Below are 26978 nucleotides of genomic sequence, written 5' to 3'. Positions count from 1 at the left end.
TTTTTGTATTCGTTACCTTCTCATGAATGCTCATTAAAAAGGTCAACACACGGAATCACGCTCCCCCACCAAATTAAGTGCCTCGCCAGTGGCTAATTAGAACATTTTGCTTTACGACTGTATGTAAGTGGCATGCACCTGGTGAGCTTCACTTCATCCATGGCTTGGAGACAGCAGACACTGCTTTCACCTTCCTTTCACACCATCACTGAAGTATACTGGGTGCCTGTAGCACCAGCTGCATCTAGGCTGGGCACAGGAGGCACAACCAGAGGTAAAGGGTGAGATGGAGGCAGGACTAGGAGGGAGCAAGGGCCAGTGGGCAGGGCTGAGACAGAGGGAGGGCTGGGGGGGAGGCGGGGTGCAAGAGAAAGTGAAAGACTGGGGCAAAATTTAAAAGGCTGACCAGGGAAGGTTGAAATTCTGTTCAGGGAGCATCATTAATACTGTCCTGGGGATGAGGCAATGCTGTCGGGAGCAAGACTGTCCTGGCACTGTCCGGGCCATGTTGGAGAGCACTGCATGGCCTACTGGTCTTGGGCAGGTTGACAGTTGGAGGTTGGAAGCTGGTTGTGCTCATTTATGTAAAGAGCACCATATTTGCCTTCAATGATCAATGATGCTGTTGGAAAAAGAAACTTAAGAAGAAGATAATATGGGAGTGGTCTCAAGGTGTATGGGAGGAGTCTAGCGCTACTTTTTTGGGCTTATTGAAGGGGCACCCTATTAATTATCTGCTTAAGCCATGGAGAACCAGGCTCAGCCGAGTACTGATTTCGAAGGTCAAATGCCCAATGAACAAGTTTTGCTCCTTTACTAATGGTGCACATTCAGGTGAGAATCCATTAGTCTTGGGGCTGCGGTGAAGTTGGTATAAATAACCTTCTGTTCCTGACACAGACATGTGAAAAGGGAAGGATCAAACAATCAAGAGCCACAGCTGCTAGACAGAAGCTACATGCACACTACAAGCCTCAACGTTCCCATTGTACTGGTCATGACTTACAAGACACCATGCTTACTGTCATGGCATAAATACAAGGTTAGTCACCGCCACCTAATTCCCATCCCTCCCCTCCTGTTAATATCCAGCCACCCACCATTACCCTGACCCCATGATTGTCCATGTTGATATTCCTGTTCTCCCCCCGATCCCTTCAAGGTTGATGTCTCCATGCCCTTTGCCAATCTGACCCCTCCCCTTCTCAACGCCACATGCACCCTTACTCTCCGTGAGTCTCCCCATGGGACTGTCCAATACCATGACTTTTCAGTTGTACAGAATCCAGATGCCTCCTGTGAAGGTAACTGTGCCCTCTGCTTCCCAATACTATCAGCAGGACTAAATGCCTTAATTGCCTGATAGTTAATGTCTAGGCTGCTGGAGGTGAGCTGACAGACAGTTATAGCAGATGAATGTATTCACCCTAATCAAGGCCCTTGTTCCGAATGCGCAGTCATGTTGGAGGGAGGTGCTTACCACCTCTGGACCTCCAAGATGTTATTCACCTGCAAGGAGTTACCTGAGAATGCCATGTCTAGACCGAGCGCAGGCCAAGGCCTTGATGCTGGATTCCTGGCTTGGAGATGGAGGGAGAGCATTCAAGGGAATTTTGCAATCATGTCTCAATTCTATCCATTCACAGTCACAAGGAGGAGTAGGGAATGCAGTCTGCAGGCAAAGCTGCCTTGTTGATAGTTGTGATTCGAATGAGGAGAAGAAGGGTGCATCACCAATTGGCACAGGCCCGGGGAGGAGCACTGGCCTAAGCAGCAAGAGGCAGCGGAGCCCCAGGAATTCTCAGATGCTCCTGAGGAGGGGCAAAATCCACTAAGACATGTGGCGCAACCAAAGGTATATAAAAGATGCAGCCCATATATAGAGATCAGCAAAAGACAGTGCTTGCAGGCACCTTCACACATCTAGGGATGTGGTAGCTTACATTTGCCACTCTCCCCGTGAGGAACTTATGCTGCAAGAACTTGGAGGACATCCGATGCCTGTTGCTTTGAAGGTGACCGCTGTACTGAACATTTTTGCCAGCAGGTCCTTCCAGGGCTCCACTGAGGACTTTTGCAGGATTTCACAATCAGCAACACACAAATACATAAGGGAAAGTACAGATGCCCTTTTCGATAAAGCTCACCATTACATCCAGTTCTACGTGGATGACGCAAGCCAGGCTGCCAGGGCTGTGGGATTTGCAACAATCTCAGGTTTCCCACAAGTGCAGGGTGCCATCAACTGCACACATGTGGCCTTGAGAGCTCCCTGGCAGCAGCCAGTGAGATTCATTAATATTCTCCGAACATCCTGAACACTCTGAACATCCAACTAATTTGTGATCACAGGAAGCAGATCCTGCATGTTTGTGCTAGGTACCCAGGGGAGCTCTCATGACTCTTACATCTTGGTGCACTCGCAGGTGCCACAGATATTTGAGGGATCTCAGCACTCACTGGGTTGGCTCCTCAGGGACAAAGGGTATCCCCTGGCTAATGACACCTGTTTGGCGTCCATATAATGCAGTTGGAGAGAGAAACAATGCAGCGCATTCTGCCACAAGGTCCTTGATAGAGCAAACGATTGGCCTCCTGAAGATGTGTTTCTGATGTTTGGACTGGTCAGCCTGGGCTCTCCAATATTTACTGCAGAGTGTGTGCCACATCATCGCTGTTTGCTGCACCCTGCACAACCTTGTGCTGCAAAGGAGGGGAAGCGTGTTGCCTGAGGGAGAATTTGAGGAGTGAGACATCTTCTTGCTCAAGAGGACATTGCAGATGCCACTGCATGGGTACGACATGGCAGACCTACCTGTGAAAACCTGAAAGCTACAAGATTCCAGGAGGAGTGAGGTGATGACAAATTCTCACAACTGGGGCTTCCTGCAGCCCTCGCTGCATGGAGCGCCCCACACTTTCATTCTCAGCTAGAAAATCTCCATGAAAGTTCAGAGACCTCACAATGATTACAGAAATATCAGTACCCACCATAAGCCCTAATAATGGGATCATCCTTGGAAGGGAGAGTAGCCTTGGCAACATGTGACTGCTGTTGAATGTGGTTGGCACTCCCTTAGCGCCTGTCCTTAAGCAACTCCACCTAGTATAGTCATCTCATCTATGGCCTCACCGTGTCAGTGTGCATGGCAGCTTTTAAGCAGCTGCATATCCAAATGACACAGGGATGCACTCATGTGGTATGACAGCAGCACAGTAAGGCAGCCCAAACATATCACTTTTTAATGCTTTGCGCTTAGATGACTCAACAGGGAGCGGCATCCTGAGAGCTCCATTTCTCCCATCGCCAGCTCTAGTCAATGCAGAATGCTGAGACATATTTCTACTGACCCCCAATTGCCCTTTGCACATCAGGATCCAGTAACCATTAACATCTAGCTCATGCAGTAAAGATGTGAGGAGTGTTTCTATTGCCCTCGCTGAGAGTGCCTCACCAGGGCTATGGTTTGAAGCGCAACTACTCAGGACCCTGCAATCATCGGAAGCGTGAAAGGTTTCTGTCCCAGATGACCTCTGCATTAGAGCAAAAACCTGGCCCAGTCAGTATTGACACAACAGCCAACGACAACATCTTCCCTTCATAGACCCTACTGAGGCCTTTTGAGTTTTGCATATGAATGGCTTTGCAAGCATCACAGTGCCAGACACAAACTAGCTCATAAAGGCCACTGCTTTCTATTTACCTTAAGTCAATGAGAGCACTGGCATGCAAAGAATTCCAGATCAAGTTGCCAGAGCTACCTTTACCCAAGAAGGACTTAAAGCCCCACAAAGCAGCTGTTCAGGTCCAATGTAAGATCGTTGGAGGTCAGAAGACAGCTTCATCAAGATGAGTAAATACCTCTTACATCACACACTCTAACCCCTCTTGTAGTCAAGGGTAAGGTTCCGGATGGATCCTCACTTGCCGAGTTCAGCGTCATGCGTGGGAGGGTAGGAACTCAGCATGGAATGATGTTCAGCTTTAAACACGGACACTACATCTTCCTGCAAAGAGGCATGGGAGCCTTTGGGCTTCAAAGTTTTAACTTACTTCTTTCATGAACTGATTTTCATAAATGCCATTGCAAACAACACATTGGACAAATAAATATAACATAAATCACAACATCTAATTGTACCATCCACAAATGACAGACAACCAGTGCACCAGATAATGCGCATTGCTTGATGTCACAGATGTGGAATTAAAGGCTACTCACTGTGGTGAGATTGTGTGAGAATTTATGAAACTGAAGATCCTGATGGGATTTCATTGAGGGCAACATATTGGACCCTTATATGACTGCGGGACATTGAAGGAAATTGGACAGAAATGGAATCCATGAAACTTGCAGATGCAACATATATTCACAAAAAGTGAAATGTCAACACAATGAATGAACACCCATGCAGCCAGCGTAAATTCAATATTTCTTAACGTTCCTAACAGTATCGCTACGTCTAGGTGCAGCCCTAACATCTGCGACTGAGGTAGAGGCAGTCTGCTGAGTGCTATGCCCTATTGTCTGAGACAACTTTGGCTGGTCTCCTCTGGTGGCCCAAGGCCTTGAGGGCCCCGGCTTGCAAAGTGTCTCAGGTACAGGTTGACCCTCCTTGGCCTGATCTGCTGGAGGTGATGGGGGCACTGGCAGAGGGGAGGTGGAGTGGCAGGATACCCTTTGGGTGTCCTGGGTGGATGCCCCACCCCCCAGGGTGCCTGGCTAGTGCTCCTCCTCCTTTTGGGTGTCTGATGGCTCCTCCATGACTCCTTGACGAGAAAGGCACCGAGGAAGGTCGAGGGGCCCAGGGCCCCTCTCACCTAACCACTGCTGGAACACACCCATGGCTAGAATGACGGTGTGCAGGTCCAAGTGGAAATCCATCAGAAATTGCTGGATGTGGGTCTCTAAGGCGGCCTCCACCCTTCCAATGGAGACTTCAATGCGCTCGCCTGCCGGAGCCACAACAGTAGGCAGATCATGGATAGACTCCTCCAGGCTTGAGTCTCTTTGACAACTATGCTTGATGTTCCCCTGCCTGTCTCTGCATTTCCAACATGTCTCTTAGGACCAAGTCCAGATGCTCGTCATCAGACTCAGTCTAAGCAGGGGCTTGGTCTCTAGCAGTCCTCAAAGTGTCAGGGACTTGGCTGTCACTGCCTCCAACTGCTGTGGACTGTGTCTGCGAGCTGATAGCCAGATGCTGAACCTCAGCCTTCTCTAGAACTAGGTCCCACCTAGATGTGTGCATCTGTACTGGCGGAGGGTGCAGGTGAACGCAGTGATAATTCTTCCTCCAAGGATTCTTCTGCTTCCACCTCAGAGGTGGTCTGCAGGCTGGGGCTGGGTTGTCTAGGTGGAGGATGTCCTCCCTCTTTTCTTGCTGGTACCTGGAATAGAGAGAAGAGAGAATTGGCCAGGTTTTTCCACACCCAATTGGGACCAGTGTGTTTGCTGGTGAGATAGGAAAATCTTGCAAGAAGGCCCTAGGTGCATTTTCCTACAACATAAATTCGGGAAGGGATTGTTCCCTCCCCCCGTTAATGGCATTTCCAGCCTTCAGGCGCCGGGAACTTAACTTGTATACATTTGCATATCATTATTGCGGCCACACACCGGAATCAACTCCCCCATGTCAAATTTAAATCCCACATAGATGTGATTTTAGAACAACGTGATTTACAACTACCTTCGAAAGACGTGCACTCGGTGACCTGAACTTCGAGGGGAACTCGAAGGTGAGTGCACACAACTTAGGGCAGCACTTGCGAGGATCCCAATGCAAGCAAGTCTCCGCTGCAGCTTCTCCATGACTGGCTTGTGGTGCTGGGGCAACAGTGCCGGAGATAAGGGAACCTCAGGGCTAGGGCAACAGTGCAAGGGAGGGTCATGGCAGCACAGGCTGAAGGTTGCACACTAACACATGCCGGGGGACGGTGGGGGGGGGGAGGGAGAAAATGGCCAGGCAAATGGAAAAAATGTAAAAGATGAGCACTCTTCCTCAGCTGAGGCTGTCTAGCTTGAGCTCAGCTGACATGCTTGGAGTCAGGCTAGTCAAGCAATTGTACCCACTCAAGCAGCACTAATTCCTGAGTGTGCCAATGATTGATCCTTTACTGTTAAAACCTCGCGCAGATACTTCAAACTCAAACGAGTGCTGTGGTACTGCAGAACCATTGGGCAACTGGGCAAAATTGAGGATTCCTTTGGGAAAGATGGCCATGGAACACCAATGGCTGTGCTCCTAGTCCCTTTAAATATGTTTAAGTTGACATTGAAAAGTTACACTCATGATCCAAGCAAACTGCGAAGCCTTGGAGTGCAGGTTAGGGGATCAGGTCTGCCCCTGAGATGAGAGTTCAGGTTAGAGTCAAGTGTGTGAAGCTGTCACCACTCCGTGGTGGGTGGGATTTTGGTCAACCATCATGTGCGCTAAATACTGGACATCCATGTGGTGGCCAGGACTCTCCAGCATGCCTTATAGGACCACGAGAGGCAGCCGCAGGTGATGACTTGACCAAGAGTAGTCCTTAGGAGACAATCGCTGACTCTCTCGCCTCTCTCTTTGATACTGCAGTGAGCAGACCATCAGGAACATGGAGTCTGGTGATCTTGCTGTCTACCTCAATGCTTATAGGCAGGAGAGAAGGCGGAGTAGAATGTGACGGAGGCACATATCTTGCCAAGGGAGGAGCAGAACCCTCAAGAACAAGGGGCATCAGGGCCTCCTCCATGTGCAGAGGATGAACCCCTGAGAGCCATCATTCATAGGTGCCTCATGAGGCCCAGGGTCTATAGACAGCGCATGTGCTACCTGCAAATGAGTGAGAACCAGTGTCGCTGACAATTGTAGATGTCAAGGGAACTGGTCACTCAGAGATGCCACCTTCTGCAGGATTTGGCACCACAGGGACTCGGAGGGCATCCACTGCCAGTGGCAGTGAAGGTGATTGCCACACTCAATTTCTACGGCAATGGCTCCTTACAGGACTCCACTGGGAATCAGTGCAGGATCACACAAGCCTCCATCCACAAATATATCCAGGAGGTCACAGACGCCATTTTTGCCAAGGCACACAACTTTGTCAACTTCGATAGAGATCAGGCCAGCCAGGAAGCAAGAGCGTAGGGATTGTGTAGTAATCTGAGATGCAATATACCTTTAAGGCAAGTATTGCAATGTAAGGTTACATGATCATAATATACAATAGCAGAGCAGCACAGGCTACCTCTATGTGAGAGAGTCTTGAGTTAGTCACTGATGAGTAAAGACAGCGTTTTATGTTGTGAGCACACAAGTGTAGCTGCAGAGTTTAGTTTGTAAATAAACAGCATGTGTTTATTCTAACAACGATTTTCTAATGTCCTCTGTCTCTGTGCCGATCTGGTCACCCCAAACAAAGCGTGCAACCTGGATCCTTTATTCCCAACAAACTAAGGGCACTGGATCCAACAGCTTTGCTGAGCTTTCCGGATTCCCACAGGTGCAGGGTACCATGGACAGCACTCACGTGGCTCCTAAATCTCCCTGGTAACAAGCAGTCCAGTAAATATAAACTGCAAAGGTTTCCACTCTCTCGGTGTTCAACTCATCTGCAACCATAACAAACACATCATGCAGGTTTGTGCAAGATACCCCTGAAGCGTCCACAACTAATACATCCTCAGCAGGTCTCAGATTGCTGACATCTTCCATGGACAACACAAGCTGCAGGTTTGGCTCCTTGGGGACAAGAGCTGCTTACAAAGGACGTGGCTGATGACATCTGTGCGGTGGCCTCAAATGCTGCGGAGGGGAAGTACAACGACACCCATGCTGCAACCTGGAGTTTGGTGGAGTACACCATAGGGATCCTGAAAATGAGGTTCCGGTGCCTCAACAGATCTGGCGGAGCGCTCCAGTACACTCCCCAGAGGGTGTCACGCATCATCGTGGCTTGCTGTGCTCTACACAACCTGGCAATGCAAAGGGGGAGGACCTGGTTGATGAGGAGATGGAAGAGCTGCATTTCCCCTCTGATGAGGAAGATGTCAAAGGGGATGAGGGTGATGAGGCCCTGGAAGGCGAGGGTGCAGGTGATGAGGACATTGCACTGGCCAAGCGAGTTCGTGTGGCCCTCATTGCCACAAGATTCCAGGAGGATGATGACAAGATGCAGTGAGGACACTCCTGAAATCTTCACATTGCATCTGGGAATGTCTGACATCTGTATGGTTGAGTGCAGTGCACACACACTCTGTGAAGAGAGTCATATCATGGAGACACTGCTGAGATACGGTGGGCACACAAAGTTTAACAGCACTTAATCATTTGGCAGCTTCATCAGCTCTCCCCTTCAGCACCACACCTTCACCTGTCAGGAATGGTGAAGAGATGGGGAGGCAGCCTCACCTCAAAGGTGCTGAGAGCACACAGAGAACATCACAGAACCCAGTGACAATTGGGTACAAGATTCTAACAGCAAACACAAGCCACATGGAGGTGCAGGTATCACTGATCTGGAGAGTGACTTTGAAGCCAGACAATCACTGTGCGCAGAAGGTTAGACACTGCACAGGGGAGAGGCCCGGGACTGTGACACTTGCTTCATTTTGTGCAGGAACCAAAGTTTCACATCTGATTGACACGAACATTGCGCATCATAACAAGAAGCCATAGAGGGGGAGACATTCTTGGGAGCCTTTTCACAATGGTCAACATTATGTGCAAATTGTTAACACCCATTTCCATATTGTACAACTACTTCTTGACCTTCCTAACCCTGTCGCTATGTCTTGGTGCATCCCCGACATCTACAGCGGAGGTAGAGGTGGCCTACTGGCTACTATGCCCTGTTGCCTGTGATGACCTTGGCAGGCGTCCTTTGGTGGGCCGAGACCTGGAACGCCCCGGCCTGCTTTCGGGGTCCTGCTGTGTGGCAATGCCACCCTTCTCGGCCTGCAAAGCTGGAGATTCTGTGGTCACAGGAAGAGGGGATTTGGATAGGCCAGTCACTCCCCGAGTAACCAGATTGGTTGGTCCCGGGGGTGCACCTGCTGATCCTCCTCCCTATGGGTGCCCGAGGGCCCCTGGCTGATTCCTTGGGAGGAAGGGACAGTTGGAGTAAGCCTGAGATTCCCCGCCACCCTCTTGTGTTGACACCGATGGATGCCTACAAGTGCCTCAGCAATGGAGTGCAGCTCTTGGACTAAGGTCTCCATGATGGCCACCATCCTACCAGTGTTGACCTACGTGCGTTAGCACGAACATGCTATCACCTTGGTCCGAAGGCGAATGGGCTCCTTTGTTGTGTCTTGCAATCTCTTCCCAATGTTCCTAAACTTGTCTTTGCAGCTCAAGCAACTGAGGTATGACCGAGTCTTGAGGCTCCTCATCTGACTCAGATTCAGCAGGTTTCAGGCCTCCAGCAGCCCTCCGTGTGCTAGAAAAATGGAAGGTTCCTGCCTCCACTGTCTGGGATCAGATAGTGCGATGTGCTCACCAGATTGTGACCCCAAGGCTACACTAGAACTAGGTCCCACCGAGGTGTGTGTCTTTGGGCTGGTGGAGGAAATGGGTGAGCACTGGGTCTACGAGTTCCTCTTCTGTGGTGTCCTCGGGGATGGAGTCAAAGACCTGGCTCATGGACCCTTCGGCTAGATGTGCCTGCAAAAGCATGGAAAGATATTTAGTGCATGGCAGGGGACTGAGGAATAGGGGAAGTGACTCACAGTATGGTTGTCTGATGGATTTTACACTGCTGGATCCTCACTTGGTTGAGCAGCCCTGACCTCACTGTCAGCACAGGAACAGTCCAGGTCATCCCTGGCCAGCTGAATGGCTCTACTTTCAAGTCCGTGAGGACCTTGATGTCAGGCATTCCTCCACCAGTCTGCGACCTCTCCCTGCGACAGATGGAGAGAATGTAAGCAGGATGCCTGCCAGGCCAGATGAGAAAGGTGTCTGGCGTATTGTGAGTAGTGCCATGGATGGCATGAGGACACAATCCACAGAGCTGATGAAGCTGTATGTGAGAGAGTGAGTGGTGATGTCCCTTGAACTGGCAGTGAGTGAGATCCCTGTGGATGAGTGATGCATGGAGAAGAGTGACTTACCCTGGAACAGAGGAGATCATTCATCCTTTTTCAGCAATGGGTGGCTGTGCTCTTTTGGAGTGTGTTGATGCTGACCACCGCCACCCATGTTGGACTGATGACCTTGCTTGCTGGTCTTCACCTAGAGTAGGGGTAGAGGACCTCGCAGCGGGTCTCCACTGTCTGCAGCAGGCGCCCTAGGGAGGCATCGCTAAATTTGGGGGCAGCATATTTCCTAACTTTGGCAGTCATCAGTTCCCAGCAGCTTCCTTTCCCTTGGAGAGTGCTAGTTCTGTGCAGGGTTAGCCTTTAAATATGGCGTCCGGATTACTGAAGCTCTGAGGTCACAGCAGGGCTGGCGAATCCGAGGCCACTCTGCCAGCGATCCAACGTAAAACCCGTGCCTCTGATTTTTTTTCACAATGTTCCACACAATACGGGGTGAAATTCCACCATTGCCATCAGCGGGTCAAGCATCGATTTCCCCACCTGATATCAGACTTTGCTGATTTCAGGGAACATCCTGGCCTTAGTGATTGAATAAACAGACTCATACATTAAAGATCACCCACAGTCATTGCCTGCATCTTGTCAGAGTATACTGGATGCATCCTCACTGGCTTGTTGGGCAAGGCTGACCCCACCTTCCGTGCTGGAACGATCCCTCTCCTCCACAGCGAGCTCTGTGGCTCGTTTCTCAAAACTTGATAGGCTCCAGGATCTCAGAGGATCCCCCTCGAGTCATGGCTCAGACTCTTTTATTATGTGCAATCTTGTCCTGCGTAAAGACAGATGGATTGACTGTGAAAGAACAGTTCAGAAGCATCACACTTATCGTCTCTGCTGAGCCCTCTCCCACTAAGGGATTAAGACATCATTTGTGCAGGAACTTACATGAATTGGTGAGCTTAAAGTGACTGAAACACATTCAGTGCCGATGTCCCATCTTCTGGTCATGTGAGATATCCCTGTGGGCTCTAACCCTTAGACTGCCTGATGCCCTTATGAGAGTGTGAGGTTGCAGTGAGTAAAAGTTTCACTTACCCTGGTGAAGTGCAGCAGATCATTCAGCCACTTCCTGCACTGCAGGGGGGTCTATGAGTCCCACTGGCACTAACCTCCTCAGCGCTCTCCTCATAGGCCGTGTGGTCAGGTGGGAGGGCGTCGCGCTCATCCCTCGGAAAGAGGTCCTTCGCCTTTCCTGGATAGCCTGGAGGAGAATCCACGGGACAGGGGGTTTCCTACTGTTGGGTGTCATAGTCTTTGTCTTCTGCAGAGCTCCTGGCCTGCAGTGACTGAATGTCTGTCAGAGTACCATTTAACTATGGCACCAGGACCTCCGACCCCGTGAGGTACAGGGCAGGTGACTTCTTGCCACCCTGCCTCAAGATTCGCCAAGCTCCTCATTGTTGCATAGTTAATTAGCTTAAAAGTGTAAGGTCACTCATGTTCAGCCATCCCACCGCCCAGTGGGAACCACACCCACTTTCCCACCCAGGGAGGAAAATTCTACCATTATGTATTTAATTACCTTAGCTTATAGTTTTTAAGCCTTCTAACTAATTACTTGATTTAGCTTAAGTTATAGGTCCATTAAATTAAATAGCTACCTATAACAGGAGCCAGCACAAGTATTGGATGCAAAAAGCAGCCCCTCTGCAACAAATTCCCACTCGCCCTGATACCAAACTTCCGCACTCTGTTCTGTGACCACTCTGTATGAATATAAGAAATGCAGCACAGTACCAACTCTTAGCTGGGTCAGTCTCCCCCCTCATGTTTTACATATCCAGCATAGCCACCACACATTACATCAGTCGATTATGGGTTTGCTCCTGTCTGTTAAGTCCATTTGACGAGCAAACAGAAAATCTGCGAAAATGTAACATTTAGCGGCACACATTCAGTGATATCAAAGTGCTTATCATTCATTTCAGTGTGTGCCGGTGAATAATCATCGTGCAGTTTGGTTGTGAAGGACCTTTTCAAAGTTGGTGTGACAACATGAAGCATATAAATTGTAGTTTGAAGGCGTGCCCAGCTCTTGAATTTTTTAAATTCTTTTGTGAGACATGAACATCGCTGGCAAGGCCACATTTATTGCCCATCCCTAATTGCCCTCCGAAGGTGGTGATGAGTGACCTTTTTGAATTGCTGCAGTCCATCTTGTATAAACACAGTGCTGCTTCAGGATGAAGTTCCAGGATTTTGACTCAATGATATTGAAGAAAGGGAAGATATGGTTCCAGGTCAAGATGAGGGGGATTGCGGATGGTAGTGTTTCCATGTTCGTAGGTTCCATGTTTCCTGTTCCATGTTCTGGGGAATCGAGGTCGTCAGTTTGGAAGGTGCTGTCGAAGGAGACTTGGTGAGTTGCTGCAGTGGATCTTGTAGATGGTGCACACTGCAGCCAGTTTATGCCAGTGATGGAGGGGATGAATGTTTAAGTGGCAGGTGAGAGGGGCAGTCAAGCAGGATGCTTTGTCTTGGATGGTGTTGAGCTTTTTGAGTGTTGTCAGAGCTGACTCATCGAGACAAGTGGCGAGTTTTCCATCACATTTCTGACTTCTGCCTTGTAGATGGTGGATGGGCTTTGAGAAGTCAGGAGCTGAGTCACTTGCTGCAGAATTCCTTCTGAACTTCTCTTTTCATCCTTTCCAATATTATCCTTCTACATTTTCATCCAGGTAGCCTTCTTTCTCCTGAGTTCTTTATTCTGTCTCTTTTCCACCACTGTCTCCTAGGGGAATCAGGCTAATAGATGGGAGGCTATAGTAGCTGATGCTGAGTGGTTGACAATTTTCATTTATTCATTCATCTCCCTCCACTTTTAATATTACAGACTGCTGTTCCACAGTCACAAAAATTAGGCCCCGTGCAAATTAGGAGCAATGAGAGAAGTGGGCCATCAATACTCCTGTGTTGGAGTGAAAAAAGGAAACGAACAATTGCTACTAAAATACCAACTCAATTCAACCATTCAGTCCCACCGGGCAAATGGAAAGTGTAAAAGTTCAAAAAGGGGCCTAAGTAGCGGGATGGCTGCAATCTCGAGAGTGTTAATGGAGGAATTCCACCCTGTACTTATTTGCCCAGTCACCATATTTCAGTTGTGACATTGGGTAGGAAATTTTAGGTCGGTGAGCGGGCATGATCAGTGGGCCCGGGATCTGCTGGGGAACAGACCGCTGCCCGCAATTGGCCCCCGAGACCGCAATTTCACACTGGGTGGCCAATTAATGGCCAGCCAGGCACACACTGAAACGTTCAACGCTGCCAGGGTGGCAGCAGGAGGAGGGCAGGCGCTGACATAAACGCGGGTGTCATGAAGCTATTAATGTATATAACGTTATTAGAAATTTTTTTTTTAAATAAAGGGTTAGTCTGAGGGTGTGTCTTAATTGGATTAAAGCCAGCTAGTCTGGGTGCTTTGATGTGTATTAGTTTTGAGATATAAGACAACTAGAGTGCATCTGCATTTTTGTTGAATACAGCATTCAAGAAGGGGAGTGAAATCTGGCACCCAGCTAGCAGAGACCAAACAATGTTTATATTAATAATAAAATTAGTACTGTGAGAGGGGTTTTATTGTTAGAAGAAGTGGAGTTTAAAGAGACTGGTGATATAATGAGAACTTACATTCAATGAGGTGTGGTGGGTATAACAGAGGGCAGTTTCATGTGTGCAGGGCAGAGGTAATGTAAGCCTACCATTGTGTCTGCAAAGGAACCAAAATGAAAGGAACCTCATTTTGAATTTGTAAGGTGAAAATGCTTTGCCTGGTGTCTGTTTAAAGTCTATAGGTTGTTGTTGCCTTAATAGAGATTAATTTGGGGATTTGTTAAAAGTTATGATAGTAGTAATTTGGAGCCATGTGTTTATATTTAACTTGTGTAAATTAATAAATGTCTCATGTATTTTGATATAAAACTGCTTGAGAACCGGTAATCTGATTCCAGAATTTAGAGCTGCAGCTCAAACATATCACTTAAAATTATAGGTCATGACAGTTATTTCAAGTTTCCCTCTGGGATTTTAAAATAACTCAGCTTTACCAACTGCTGGGTCATAACAGGGGGTGAGAGCTGAATGAAAGCTCCCTGAAGGCAGAGAGCTACCTCAGGGAGGTGAAGACTTGAAAACAATTCAATAATTTTTTTTAAAAATCAAGAAAAAATTGTCCAAGCATCACAATCAGTCATCTGAACATATAGATGATAAAAATGCTGTTCATAGAGTTTTATTTTTTTTAATTTAATAGCGGACACCTCATCCTGCCCTTGGATGAGGTTTCATGAAAAATGAAAAGCCCGCCTGGCCAATTCACACAGCCACGAAAAATTGGATGCAATTGCAACTTCAATTACACTAATTAGCCTCTTAATTGTTGGTGGGCGCACTTCTGACTTTTGTGCACGCCCACTAACCCAAATATTGCGCGAGATGACATTGGGATGCTCACCCGACATCATCTCGCACGAATTCGTATCCGATCAGGTCGGGTGCGCACATGCTCGCCAACCTAAGGATTCTGACCATCGTATTAAAAAACAATGGGGGGACTTTTATGCCATGGATTAGGATTAAGGGGTGACTGGAGGATTTCTCTGGGGATAGGCTGGCAGGAAATGGAAGGATGGAGGACCAGGTTCAGGAAGTTTGCGGAGTGGCAGGGGAGTATTGTGGGGGAGCCTCCATTGGGCACAGGGTACCTGAACAGAACGTGCCCTCCGCTCCGGAATAAGGGTGCCTGATGCCTGGGCCAAGCCTGCTGCTGATACCAGAGTAGGCCTTTAAGTGGCCATTAATTGGGAAGGGCAAAACTTACACATTGGGTGGAATTTTATTGGACTGTCAATTGATTCAGTTTTGAGAAGCAGCTTTTTTTTATTCATTCAAGGGATGTGGGCTTCGCTGGCTGGGCCAGCATTTATTGCCCATCCCTAGTTGCCCTTCAGAAGGGGACGGTGAGCTGCCTTTTTGAACTGCTGCAGTCCGTGTGATGTAGGTACCCCCACAGTGCTGTTAGGAAGGGAGTTCCAGGATTTTGATCCAGCGACAGTGAAGGAACGACGATATATTTCCAAGTCAGGATGGTGAGTGACTTGGAGGGGAACTTCCAGGTGGTGGTGTTCCCATCTATATGCCGCCCTTGTCCTTCTAGATGGTAGTTGTCATGGGTTTGGAAGGTGCTGTTGAAGGAGACATGGTGAATTCCTGCAGTGCATCTGGTAAATGGTACACACTGCTGTTAATGTGCATTGGTGGTGGAGGGAGGGAATGCTTGTGGATGAAGTGCCAATCAAGTGGGCTGCTTTGCCCTGGACGGTGTCATGCTTCTTGAGTGTTATGGGAGCTGCACTCATCCAGACAAGTGGGGAGTATTCCATCACACTCCTAACTTGTGCCTTATAGATGGTAAACTGGCTTTGGAGAGTCAGGAGGTGGGTTACTCGTCACACAATTCCTAGCCTCTGACTGCTGTTGTAGCCACAGTATTTATATGGCTAGTCCAGTTCAGTTTCTGGTCAATGGTAACCCTCCCCCCAGGATGTTGATAGTGGGTGATTCAGTGCCGGTAATGCCGTTGAACATCAAGGGGCAATGGTTGGATTCTCTCTTGTTGGAGATGCCTGACACTTGTGTGGCGTGAATGTTACTTGCCACTTGTCAGCCCAAGCCTGGATATTGTCCAGGTCTTGATGCATTAGGACATGGTCTGCTTCAGTATCTGAGGAGTCACGAATGGTGCTGAACATTGTGCAATCATCAGCAAACATTCCCACTTCTGACCTTATGATGGAAGGAAGGTCATTGATGAAGCAGCTCAAGATGATTGGGCCAAGGACACTACCCCGAGGAACTCCTGCGTATACAGCGCAAACGATGCAAGTGCAATTAACCTGATTTCAAGTTGGGGTTTAGGTCCTTGCATCACTTTGTAGGCACGGCAAGTCAACTCTTGACATGTACTGCATCCAAGAGGGTTTCCACTCCCTCAACATCCAGCTGCTGTATGACCATATGCAGCATATCAGGCAGGTCACTGCCTGATATCCTGGCAACAGTCATGGTGCCTTCACCCTTATAAGATTATCAAGGGCTGACTTGCTTATCTTTCCACTCATTTGACAACTATTTGTCTTACTGCCTGCACTGATATGGTGACCTACACAATTTTAGATATGCAATGTGATTCTTTCTGAAGTGTAAACTACATGTCTGAACAAAAACTATTAAAAACCCATTGTCCAGACATGTTGGTGATTTTTAGAGCAGTGCCCATGAATCATGATTGTTTTAAACTTCTGAATTGCATAAAGAGCTGCCATTGCTGATGATGGAACTGCTAAGTTGAGCTAATAACTATCACAGAGAGTGACTGTTAGACTCAAAAGCTAAAACCACAAGGTGCAAAAGGGCAGGAAAATAGAATGATCAAGAAAGAAATATCCTTGGGTTCAGGCAAGTCTGAAAAATGTATATGCAGAGAGGCACAAAAAAGGAGGATGAATAATGATTGGATTTATCAAATCAAGTGGTAAAGAAACGGGGTTATGAAGGAAACTAAAGAGGCGGAGATATAACGTAACAGGACGAGTTCCATTTCCTGAACAAGTAAATGATGACTAAAGCCTAAAACACTTGCCATGGGTAAAAGAGAAGGAAAGAGACAGGACAATGCGCGCTCCTCCATTCAGTATCCTTTATGGGTAATACATAATCTGTTTAGTATTGTAAATTGCCGTCTAACACTGTAATGTGTTAAATCATGCTGCACGATCTGCATTTGAACTACATGAAAACTGGAAGCTGGCTACAGGGTGGCTATGGTTATCCTTTGACAACATAACTCATGAGTCCAGTGCACAATGCATGCACATGTGGGCAGTAGGCGTATCACAAAAGCCATGCTACCGTATGTAGTGTGATAAGACAGACCAGTAGGAGGTTCAAAAACTATTTTTGCTTTAGGCACAATATGATGAAGAGGGAAGGAGGCAACCAATCGAGCCTTTTTCTGGTCAGGCTGTCCGTGATAGGCTCATCATGCTGTGGTACCAGTAAACGCAATCCCAATTCCCCATTCACCAACACTCTCACATCTTACCTTTCCTGTTACCAACCACTGGTGTCCACTTGGCCACAATGCTAAAATAAAAGCCGCTGCAGAAACAGCCCAAACCAAATTTATAAAATCAAACCATGCCATATTCTAAGACTCAATATTGCATCGAACAGTCAACTAAGCATCCCTGTGCATTCCCTTACAACAACATTCCATTAGTGCTTGTCTTCTGTGCACCAGTGACTGTTCTACCTACACAGTGCCTAGCCCTGTGGCTGTAGCTTGGCTGGTGGAAGGCTGCTGATTTTCACTGGAGTGGCTGCAGAGCATCTTGCAGAATGTCCTTGGACTCTGGCTCTAAAAGGCACAGCTTCACACTGCACCATCTTGGCATGGACATTATCAGTCTTGCCTGACTGACAAGCAAAAGCAAAAGCAAAGTAGAGTGGGGGTGCGGCTGGAAAGAGGTTTTGTGCAAAAGTTTTGTGCCATTGAGTGCAGGCTTCCTAGCAGGCCTGTCAATGCACCAAGCGTTTCATCAACCAGACCAATAAGCCTTTTACTATATGTCACCCCAAAGTCTTCATCGGAGTCCTCTGCAGCAGAATTCATGCACAACCCAACCCTCTGGGAGTTGGCACCTTTGTGACCCTTGTTCCCTGCCCTGACTGCAGGACATTTATGCTCAGTGTGTCACCATGTGCAAATCCCATCTCTAAGCTGCCTGAGAGGGAGTGACAGTGTTTTTTCTTGTTCACTGTCTCCCTGCTCTTCCAGCTCTTGCTCCTCCACCATCACCTACCCTGGTTCCAATTCTTGCGTATATAAAAGACGAAAGACACAATGGTGGGGTTGTGTGGAGGGGAGGTGGGGGAAAGTAAGAGGTGCATGTTTATATCATCTGCAGCTTGTAAATCAGAAGAGATTGTGGGATTGGGGAGAATAGAGGGAAAGGAGATGGAGGATTAGGCATGAGGATACTAGGAAAAATTCTCCCATCGAAGGGGTGTTGTGTGGGGGCGCGCGCGAACCTGATCAGCACCCCCGATTGGGGCCGCACTTCCATTTTACATGGCCGGGCCAATTAAAGCTCACCCAGTGTGACTCTCACCCGGAAGCACTGAGCGCTACCTGTGTGGGCCGGGAGGGGATTCCGAGTCGTTTCCTGTGCTCTTCCATGCATCCGTGCAGAACAGCGCAGAAATCTCCCTGAGGCCTGGCGGAGATTCATTTGACGTGTGTAAATTTAAATAAAGGAAAGACTTTTAAAATATGTCCCCTCATGTGACACTGTCACATGAGCTGGGACATGTCAAAGAATTAACGTAAACGTTTTTATTACATTTTAAAAGCTATAAATTCCACCTGTGGATGAGGTTTCATGAAAAATACTAAGGCCAGCTGGGCTCTTCGCCTGCCCGCCAACCTTAAGGTTGGATGGGCAGCTCAGTTAATTGAGCTAATTAGTTTTTAAATGGCCTTCATAGGCCTTTGACAGCTCGTTGGTGCACCTGCCGAACTGAAAATCTAAATGACATGCAGTGACACTGGGGCGCCTGCCCAACGTCACTGCGTGCCATTTTACACGTCAGTGAGCGGGCCCTGCCCCCGCTCACTGACCAGAGAATTTAGCCAACTGTTCCAATAATGGCGAGCACCATCTCCTCGAGCAAGGTTAGCACATCTAATCATGCCCGTTCCCCACCAATTAGGTCCTGTTGCCGCTCGTTACATGCCACCTGGTCCTGCAAGAGAAAGGGAAGTATGTTATTAGTGTATTGTAGTCTATTTAGGTGATAGGGCTGTCATGGTTGAATAGCTGGTAGTGCATGTGTAAGCTGAGAGATGTGGCTATGAGGCTTGCAGCAGAGCTAATTGTGAGAGGATGAGGTGAAGCTATAAATGTCAGATATGTTTATGATTTAGAGACCATTGATAGGTAAGTGATGCGGGTGTGGTGAACTGAACAGTGTCTGAGGCTTGTGGTGCAGATTGTGGGACATGGCATTTGAATATGAAGTCACTGACCTTGACCACGGATGTGAGGCCATTGAGGTCACTGCATCCAGGTCGAGCCAGAGCTAGACTCCTGACATTGACCACCGTGGTTATCTGCTCCTATTACCTTTGCAAAGTTTTTCTGCAGATCCACCCATCCCTATGGATACAAGACCCATCTCCTCCTGTCCATCTCTTCCATGAAGGCATCCAGAGTGTCTGAGAAACTTGGAGCATTTTATCTGCCCTTTAGCACCATAAATCTGTGTTCTTCTTACTTATCTCCTGCAATCAATTCCAGTTTCTGGTTAGACAGAATGTAACTGCCCTTTAACGTAGCGCAGGCTAGCTTTAAGTGGCAGTGGCAAAACCTGCCAACGCCACTGACCATCGCAAGTTACGTGAAACAGTATTCATAAGTATTTCTCCTAATTTCTCATTTAGTTCAGTTTCTTATCACCTTGGCTACAAATGACTTTGTGGATCCTTGCAGACAGTCAGATATGGATGTTACACTGTGTGTTTGAATACATAACTTTAATATCAAATTCTTTTTAACGAGTTTATTTTCAACAGGCAATGCCTCCTTTAAAAAAATGAAACATGTTAAGCATTCATACATAATATTTCAGTGTTTGGTGGCCTATGATAGATGCCTTTTTCTCCCAATAACTAAAGGTGTGCCATTATCATTTAATCTCTGCAAAAAATTGGTTCAAAGTGAATGCTTCCCATAGAGTGTTGAAATTCATTGATTTTGTAACACAGCAGCTTTCATCACTAAGTACACTCATTTCCCAAATTTACACATCTATTTGGAGCCATTTTTCTGCTCTGAGAGAATAGTGCTCAAAAAGAGACTCGTGACCTTTGCGGCACAACATGATCCTTTTAATGTACTTGCTTGTTTCAATCTCCCTTTTATGATCAATAGAAAAATGCCCACATTTTCCATACCTCTAACTTCCACACTCATCTACACTCACGACCCCCAAAAGTTGGGTTCGCAGTATTAGAGCCAGTTTGCCTGCTTTACATGACAGTACAATCACAGTTAACAGTGCACTAATGGCAGATTATGATAAGAAAGTGAGAAAAGTTCACTGCATTTTTGGTTGATTTCAACAAACAGCAAAGTTCACCTGCCTTTTCCCCATAACCCTGCACGTTGTTTCTATTCAAATAATCATCTAATGCTCTCTTGAATGCCTCGATTGAACCTACCTCCACCACACCTCCAGGCAGTGCTTTCCAGGCCCAAACCACTCGTGTGTGAAAAAGTTTTTCTTATATCGCATTTGCTTCTTTTGCAAATCACTTTAAATCTGTGCCCTCTTGTTCTCGATCTTTTTATGAGAAGGAACAGCTTCGCCCTATCTACCCTATCCAGCCCCCTCATGATTTTGAATACATCTATCAAATCTCCTCTTAGTCTTCTCCTCTCCAAGGAGAACAGTCCCAATTTCTCCAACCTATCTTCATAACTGAAGTTTCTCATCCTGGAACCATTTTTGTAAACCTCTTTGGCATTCTCTCCAATGCTTTCACATCCTTCTTAAAGCGTAGCACCCAGGGCTGGACACGATACTCCAGCTGAGGTCTAACTAGTGTCCTATGCAAGTTCAGCATAATCTTCTTGCTCCTGTACTCTATGCCCCTATTAATAAAGCCTAGGGTACGGTATGCTTTATTGACTGCTCTCTCCACCTGCCCTGCCACCTTTAATGACTTATGCACATATACATCCAGATCCCTCTGCTCCTGCACCCCCTAAAGAGGTGAAGGGGAGGCTGACCGAGGAGACATTCAATCATGGTTTTCAAAAGGGAATTGAATAAGCACCTGAAGGGAAATAAAATTACACAACCACGGGGAAGAGACAAGAGTGTACAACTAGCTTAACTGGTCTTGCAGAGAGCTGGCACAGGATTGACGGGCCAAATGGTCTCCAACTGTGCTGTAAACATTCCATGATTCCACAATACTGAGACCTCGGTGGTTATTTTGGTGAAAATAGGTATTAAATGGATGCTGTACTTGAGCATGGATTTAGCATGCAATTGCTCCTAATCACTGATTATTATAATGTAACATTGCCTGCAGGTTTGCACTCACATTCTAATTGTACACAATTTTCATGGAGTAACATATGTGCTGTGGAATGTGCTAGCTGACTCATAGCGCCATGTTTCAAGATGGCCGAAGTACCAAATGAGAGGCCAATAGGTTCTCAGATGTGGCTGGAAGTTCTGATGGAAAAAGGATGTCTTATACACGCAAGGGAAAGGAGTCCAACTCTCCCTCATATCCCTCTCTCTCCTGCAGCAGCTGGTGCTGCTTTGCCTCGCCTAACAACCTCTTCCCATTCCGCCTGCAAACCAATGGGAACTCTTCGCAAGATGCTGACAATCCCTTTCTTCTGGTGACTCCAATAGGGTGTCAGATAAGGCAGAGTAGTGCAGCACCTATTCTTCTTAGGAGCAGTGCCCACAGAATTTCCAGAATAAATGTTGATAGTATTCATGAAGACTTAATGCCCCAGAAAATATCCCACTATTTCAAAAATCCTCTTCAAACCTCCAACAGCAAGTGAACACTTAAAAATATTGCCTTTTACAAACACTCGAAATCCTCAGCGGCATCTAGTTCACTCACAATCAGCTTGTCTCTGTTTCGAGAAGGTGTTTGGTCAAGCGCTATTCACACGGCAGCCTCCATCATGAGTGCTACCAAGCTATTTAAATGACAATCAGCCCCCTAATGATCCTCCAGGCATGCATTCCTAGAGTAAGCTCCAACTCCTGGACCAAAATGGCATATCGTGTTAAGTGCAGGTTAAACCGGCGTTTCAGCATAAGACCCCATCTCGTTCACACTGGAGACTCTTTAGTCCCTAAAATATTGACCCATTCTCCCAGGTTTACACTTACTTATCTGGTCATTACCACATTGTTCTGTATGGGACCTTGATACGCACAAATCGCTGCTTCGCTTCCTACATTACAGCAGGGGACCACACTTCAAAAGTGCCTAATTGGTTACAACTTGGACAACTTGAGTCTGTGAAAGGCACTACATAGCCACAAGTTCTTTCTTTCTTTAAAAGTATTGCTGAACAGTCTAGCTATGATCTTAGCCCTAGAATTCTCTGGCTATAAGCAGATGCAGAGCGTATGATGATGTGGTAGTGCAGTGGCTACGGAACTAATGACTCCCCAGCGGATAATGTTAAATTCCATCATGGTAGGTGAAAGTGAATTCAATAAATCTGGCAATTTGGGGTTAGCACGAGCAACACATGAGTATGACACAGCTGCATGGTGAGTAAGATCCTTCAGGAGGAGAACTTGCTATGCTTTAGGTCTGCCCTACATGTGACTTTCACACTACATGGTTCATTCTTAATGTCCTCAGGGCAACTAGGAATAAGCAATAAATCCTGCTTTTGCAGTATCACCTACATATTAAGACAACTAAAAGAAAAGCCCAAAGTATCCAGGGATTCATTCTGCAAACACTGGCCTCAAGAAACAGATGCTTGCACTGAATCCGACACTGCCCTTATGTTGGACAGTTTACTGAACTCTGAAGACTGGTGACACTCAGAAAGAACCAACACATGTTCTGTTTTTACAGTAACTGTCTTTAATGATTTTGACAATTCCAAATAGGGGAGGAGATTTTCACACCTCCCAAGCTGGGATGAATGGATAGTCAGACAACTGCACCATCCAATGTTTCAATACAAACTTCTCTAATGAGACTCCATTGTCTCTATTTGACTTTTACCAAAGATTTTTCTTAGACATCTGAAGCATGTATAAACTGCTTAATGTAGTTTACTATATTAGTGCACTAACTTTGGAAGTTTGAACTATTTTAGTCAACTGATTTATTGTGACAGAACTCTATAAAATGGGCCATAATTTGCCATCAAATTAAAAGTAAGGGTAATGGCACTAATTGTTATTTATGCACAAATGCTACAGCAACTTCGGACAAGGGCAGCTGCACACAATTGAACATGGAAATCCAAATGTTTCTATTTGACATGCACCACTCCGCCAGTAGCTTCACAAAGATGGCACCTCACTATCTGTCTCAGTATATGAAATATATTAAGTGGTGTAAAGTTGCTGCATTTGCATGGTGGATGCAAATTACAGGAAGTTTTTGCCCATTCATGTCTACGTACACTTTTAGCAATGTGTGGTCAATCTCTCTGGCACTGAAATTAACTATTACAAGAATGGAGTTTCATTCCTTCCGGTTTTAATTGTTGATTTTCAAAGTGCAAAGTTTTTAAAACTTTTCCTTTATTTTTTCTTTCTTCCTCCAACCTTTCTTTCACTCTCTTTATTTCTCTTTCTGCATCTGATTTGGCATTGAATTCACCCACTCAAATTTATACTTCCTTCGCAATCCTTGCACTGTTACTTTCACAATCCTTCAATCTGTGAGATACATATTTACATGCCCTGTCACTGTCAGCTCACACTTTCAGCAATTTGCTACAGAAAAAAAAATGTCAAACCTAAACGTGCAAGGGCCAGGCTAAGTTATGACAGGGATAAGGAATAAATACTTGCCAGGAACACACACATCCAGAGAACGAATAATTTTTTAAAAGATGCTCTAACAGAACAATGTTGGCCCAATATCATCATCTTATTGTGCTAACCAAACAAAGTTATTGGCCGAACATGAATGGCACTGGATTCAATGCATTGATTTTCACAACAGTGAATGAATTGTTGTTCTAGGGTTTCTCACTGATCATCTCTTCCATATTTCAGAGTATCAATTTCCTGCTTTCTGAATGATTTAACTCAAAGACATTTCAATTAAAAACTGCACTCTTTTGTCAACGTTAAGTTTTATTTTAATGACCTTTTAGCCCACTGTTTGCAAGGATTCTTTTAAAGCAGAATGCCATCTCAAATTCTGATCAACAACATTAGCAAAGTACAAAAGTTTAAAGCAAGATAGTCATAATGTAAATGTATTTGATGTAAAAGTATAATTCTTCAGTGTAGAATTACCACAAAGCATTAAATGCTTTTCTTATTCACTCAGCAATTATTACTAGCAATGTAGTAAGTAATCCACTTTTTGATGCACATTATCACTCCTACCAACATGCAAAGGGCTATTCTTGGTGACTGTACCATATTATGTAAGAAATAAAACTCTTCAGAGACCATGTGAATCCAATGAGTTAACAATAACTGTACAAAATGGAGGATATAGGATTAAACTCATCCCCTCTTTTCACTAACTGCTGAAAGAGGCTGTGGAATCTGACTCACTTACATCAATGGGACAAATTCCAAAAAAACAGCAGAAGGAAAGAAACAGCAGGCGCTGTTGTCTGAGAGTTGGACTTTGCAACTTCCGTTCATTTTGCCCTTTGGAAGTTGTGAAACTATGCCTATTACTTAACAGCAGTCCCAAAGTTGAGGCCATGTTCTCTTTCAATTATCTGTTGTCTTTCTTATCAAGTTGTAAACAAAACAAACCATCTCTGGTCTACTTAGAATAATGGCACTAATAACATTGCCTAAATGGCATTGGAACTCCTTTTTCTTCATGTATAAAACCCTTTAGGGGCATCCTGAGGTTGTGGAAGATACTACATAAACACAAGTCTTTCTTTCTGTGGTTCTTAACAGAACCAAGTGCTTCTGGTCCACATTCATGGCCAGCTTGGCTGTGAGATATTAGAGCTAAAATTCAATGTTGTTGTCTTGCCATTTCTTTTCTTTCTCCAAAAAGAGGCAATACCGTTGGAGATGATGTTTCCCCAATTGCCATAGAGCAACTGCCTTCCTAAAGCAGAACTATAATATATTAACATTGTAGTTTTGCCCTCCACCTGTGGGAAAGTGCCTGGCCCCCACTTCGAAAATGTCAGTGGGGGCACTTCTGATAAGCTGATCTCACCATGTTGCGAACTGTATGGACAAATCCACATTCCACAATTCTCTGCTGCAGTGTTACACAAAACCCAAGAGCTGTCCTCAAGCAACACACTGATGGGGACTGTGATGTTTGATTTTTTTTAAATTAGGGAGTTGCATGGATGCACAAAAGCAAACATGATTAAAAATTTTATTTTTTTTAATGTTCAACAGATAGAAAATACACATTCTATAAACAATTGCAAGGCTATAGAAAGCTTTGGAATAGAGTTCTCCTGTTTGAATTTGTAGGCACTATGCAATACAAGGGTGCAGATTTTCGCTGCCGGGTCAGGTGCGCAGAGACAGGAGAATTCTCAGCTCCAAGAGCCCGGCCTTTGGAAATGGCTGCCCGCAGGTTGGAATTTCATTCTGGGAGGGCGGGCTAGGTCAGAAGTCGGGCCCACCACCTTGAACAAGTGCCAAGGCTGCCGGGTGCGGTGGCCTGCCTCTGTGCTAAGGCACTTTTAAGTTATTTTTAAAAAGATTAAAACACAAAGCAGCCCTACAACCATCACCCCTCCCCTCTCCTCACTCCCCATGCCCCATCCATTCCAACCTAAGCTACCCCATGCCCCCCATCCACTCCCCATGGCCCCCTCATACCCCCTATGCCCTCCATATTTCCCCCATATTCCTATGCCCCTTTATATCCCCATGCCAACTTAAGCCAACTCATGCACCCCAACTACCACACTTCGGCCTTAGTCCCTCCATGCTAACTCACCTAGTATCCTCTGACAGCTTGACAGTTCTTTGACATTTTCAATGAGTTTATGCACTTTTTTTTTTTTTACACACAATCACGATTACGTTTAACAATCCCAAACAGTGCAGTACCTCTCCCAAAGGGTGCCTTACCTCTCCCCAAGGTGTCCTGGAACCATATTCAAAGGGGTACCTTACCTATCTAAAGGAGTATCCTGACTATCCAAATGAATCCACCAAGTTCAGACGTCCTCTTACCTGGTCTAATCTACACAGTCGGAGTTTCAGATTCATGGTCTACCAAAATCCCACTTCAGGGGAGGTAGCTGGTGATTTCAATGGCCAGCTGCCTCCATAAACAGCATACGCGCGAAGCCCAGCCCGACTCCACTGCCAGCCCCAGAGAAATAGGAAATGCTGTGTTCAAAGGTGGGGCTTAGAATTTCTGGCCATTTCCAAGATTTTCACCAAGATGGAGAGGTTCTCTGTTGCAGTGAAAATCTGGGCCAAAGATAATAAAATTTAGACTTACTGGAATTCCTTGCAACTGTGGCTTGTCTAATAAATTGTGAAGTTCATTCTTTGAAGCTTCAATCTTTTCAAAGTCTGCAGCATCCACCATGTAGCTTAAAAACAAGGCAAATATTAGGGTAAATGATATTTAAGTGCACTCAACGGAACTGTTCAGTTGAAATGTGAAACAAACTCAAACAAAGGAAACTGAGTTGGTTGGGTGGGGGCAGAAGGAGAGTAAGACATGTGAAATTAAAACAAGTGGAAAGATCTAATTTTATCATTTGAAAACTTACACAATAGCATTGACTCCTCTGCAGTAACGTTCCCACATACTTCGGAATCTTGGCTGACCACCAATATCCCAAATCTGCAGGAAAAAGACACACACATACATTTATGCAGCACTCGAATGATATTTGTAACTGGACAGCAAAACATACTGCAACTTAATCCAGTTTTCTCTCTGAGGAAAGCATACTGTGGCACGCAGTAAGTCCCATCAAGCTTATATGATAGTACTGTTGGTAGCCTCACAATGAAATTATCTAAGACAGCTCTGACAGTAAGCGTGGCATCATTCACAGTATTCTATAAAAGGCAATAAAACCAGGGAACAGCAAAGGCTGAAGTCAGGCCACCAAAAGATTTGGA

At 46.1% G+C, this 26978-nt stretch overlaps 1 protein-coding gene across 1 annotated transcript in view; it reads right to left on the bottom strand.

The window, feature by feature from the left end:
- The window catches only part of LOC121293201 (ADP-ribosylation factor-like protein 8B-A), a 103948-nt gene that overhangs the window by 42790 nt on the left and 34180 nt on the right, over window positions 1–26978 (bottom strand). The window contains exons 3-4 of the mRNA XM_041216017.1: window positions 26621–26694; window positions 26344–26437 (exon numbers count right to left, since the gene is read on the bottom strand). Of these exons, the coding sequence (XP_041071951.1) occupies window positions 26344–26437; window positions 26621–26694 (168 nt within the window). The remainder of the gene's footprint in view (window positions 1–26343; window positions 26438–26620; window positions 26695–26978) is intronic.

This window comes from Carcharodon carcharias, chromosome 21 (genome assembly GCF_017639515.1).
Source record: "Carcharodon carcharias isolate sCarCar2 chromosome 21, sCarCar2.pri, whole genome shotgun sequence".
Taxonomy (NCBI): Eukaryota; Metazoa; Chordata; class Chondrichthyes; order Lamniformes; family Lamnidae; genus Carcharodon; species Carcharodon carcharias.
This window is presented reverse-complemented; position numbering and strand designations above follow the sequence as displayed.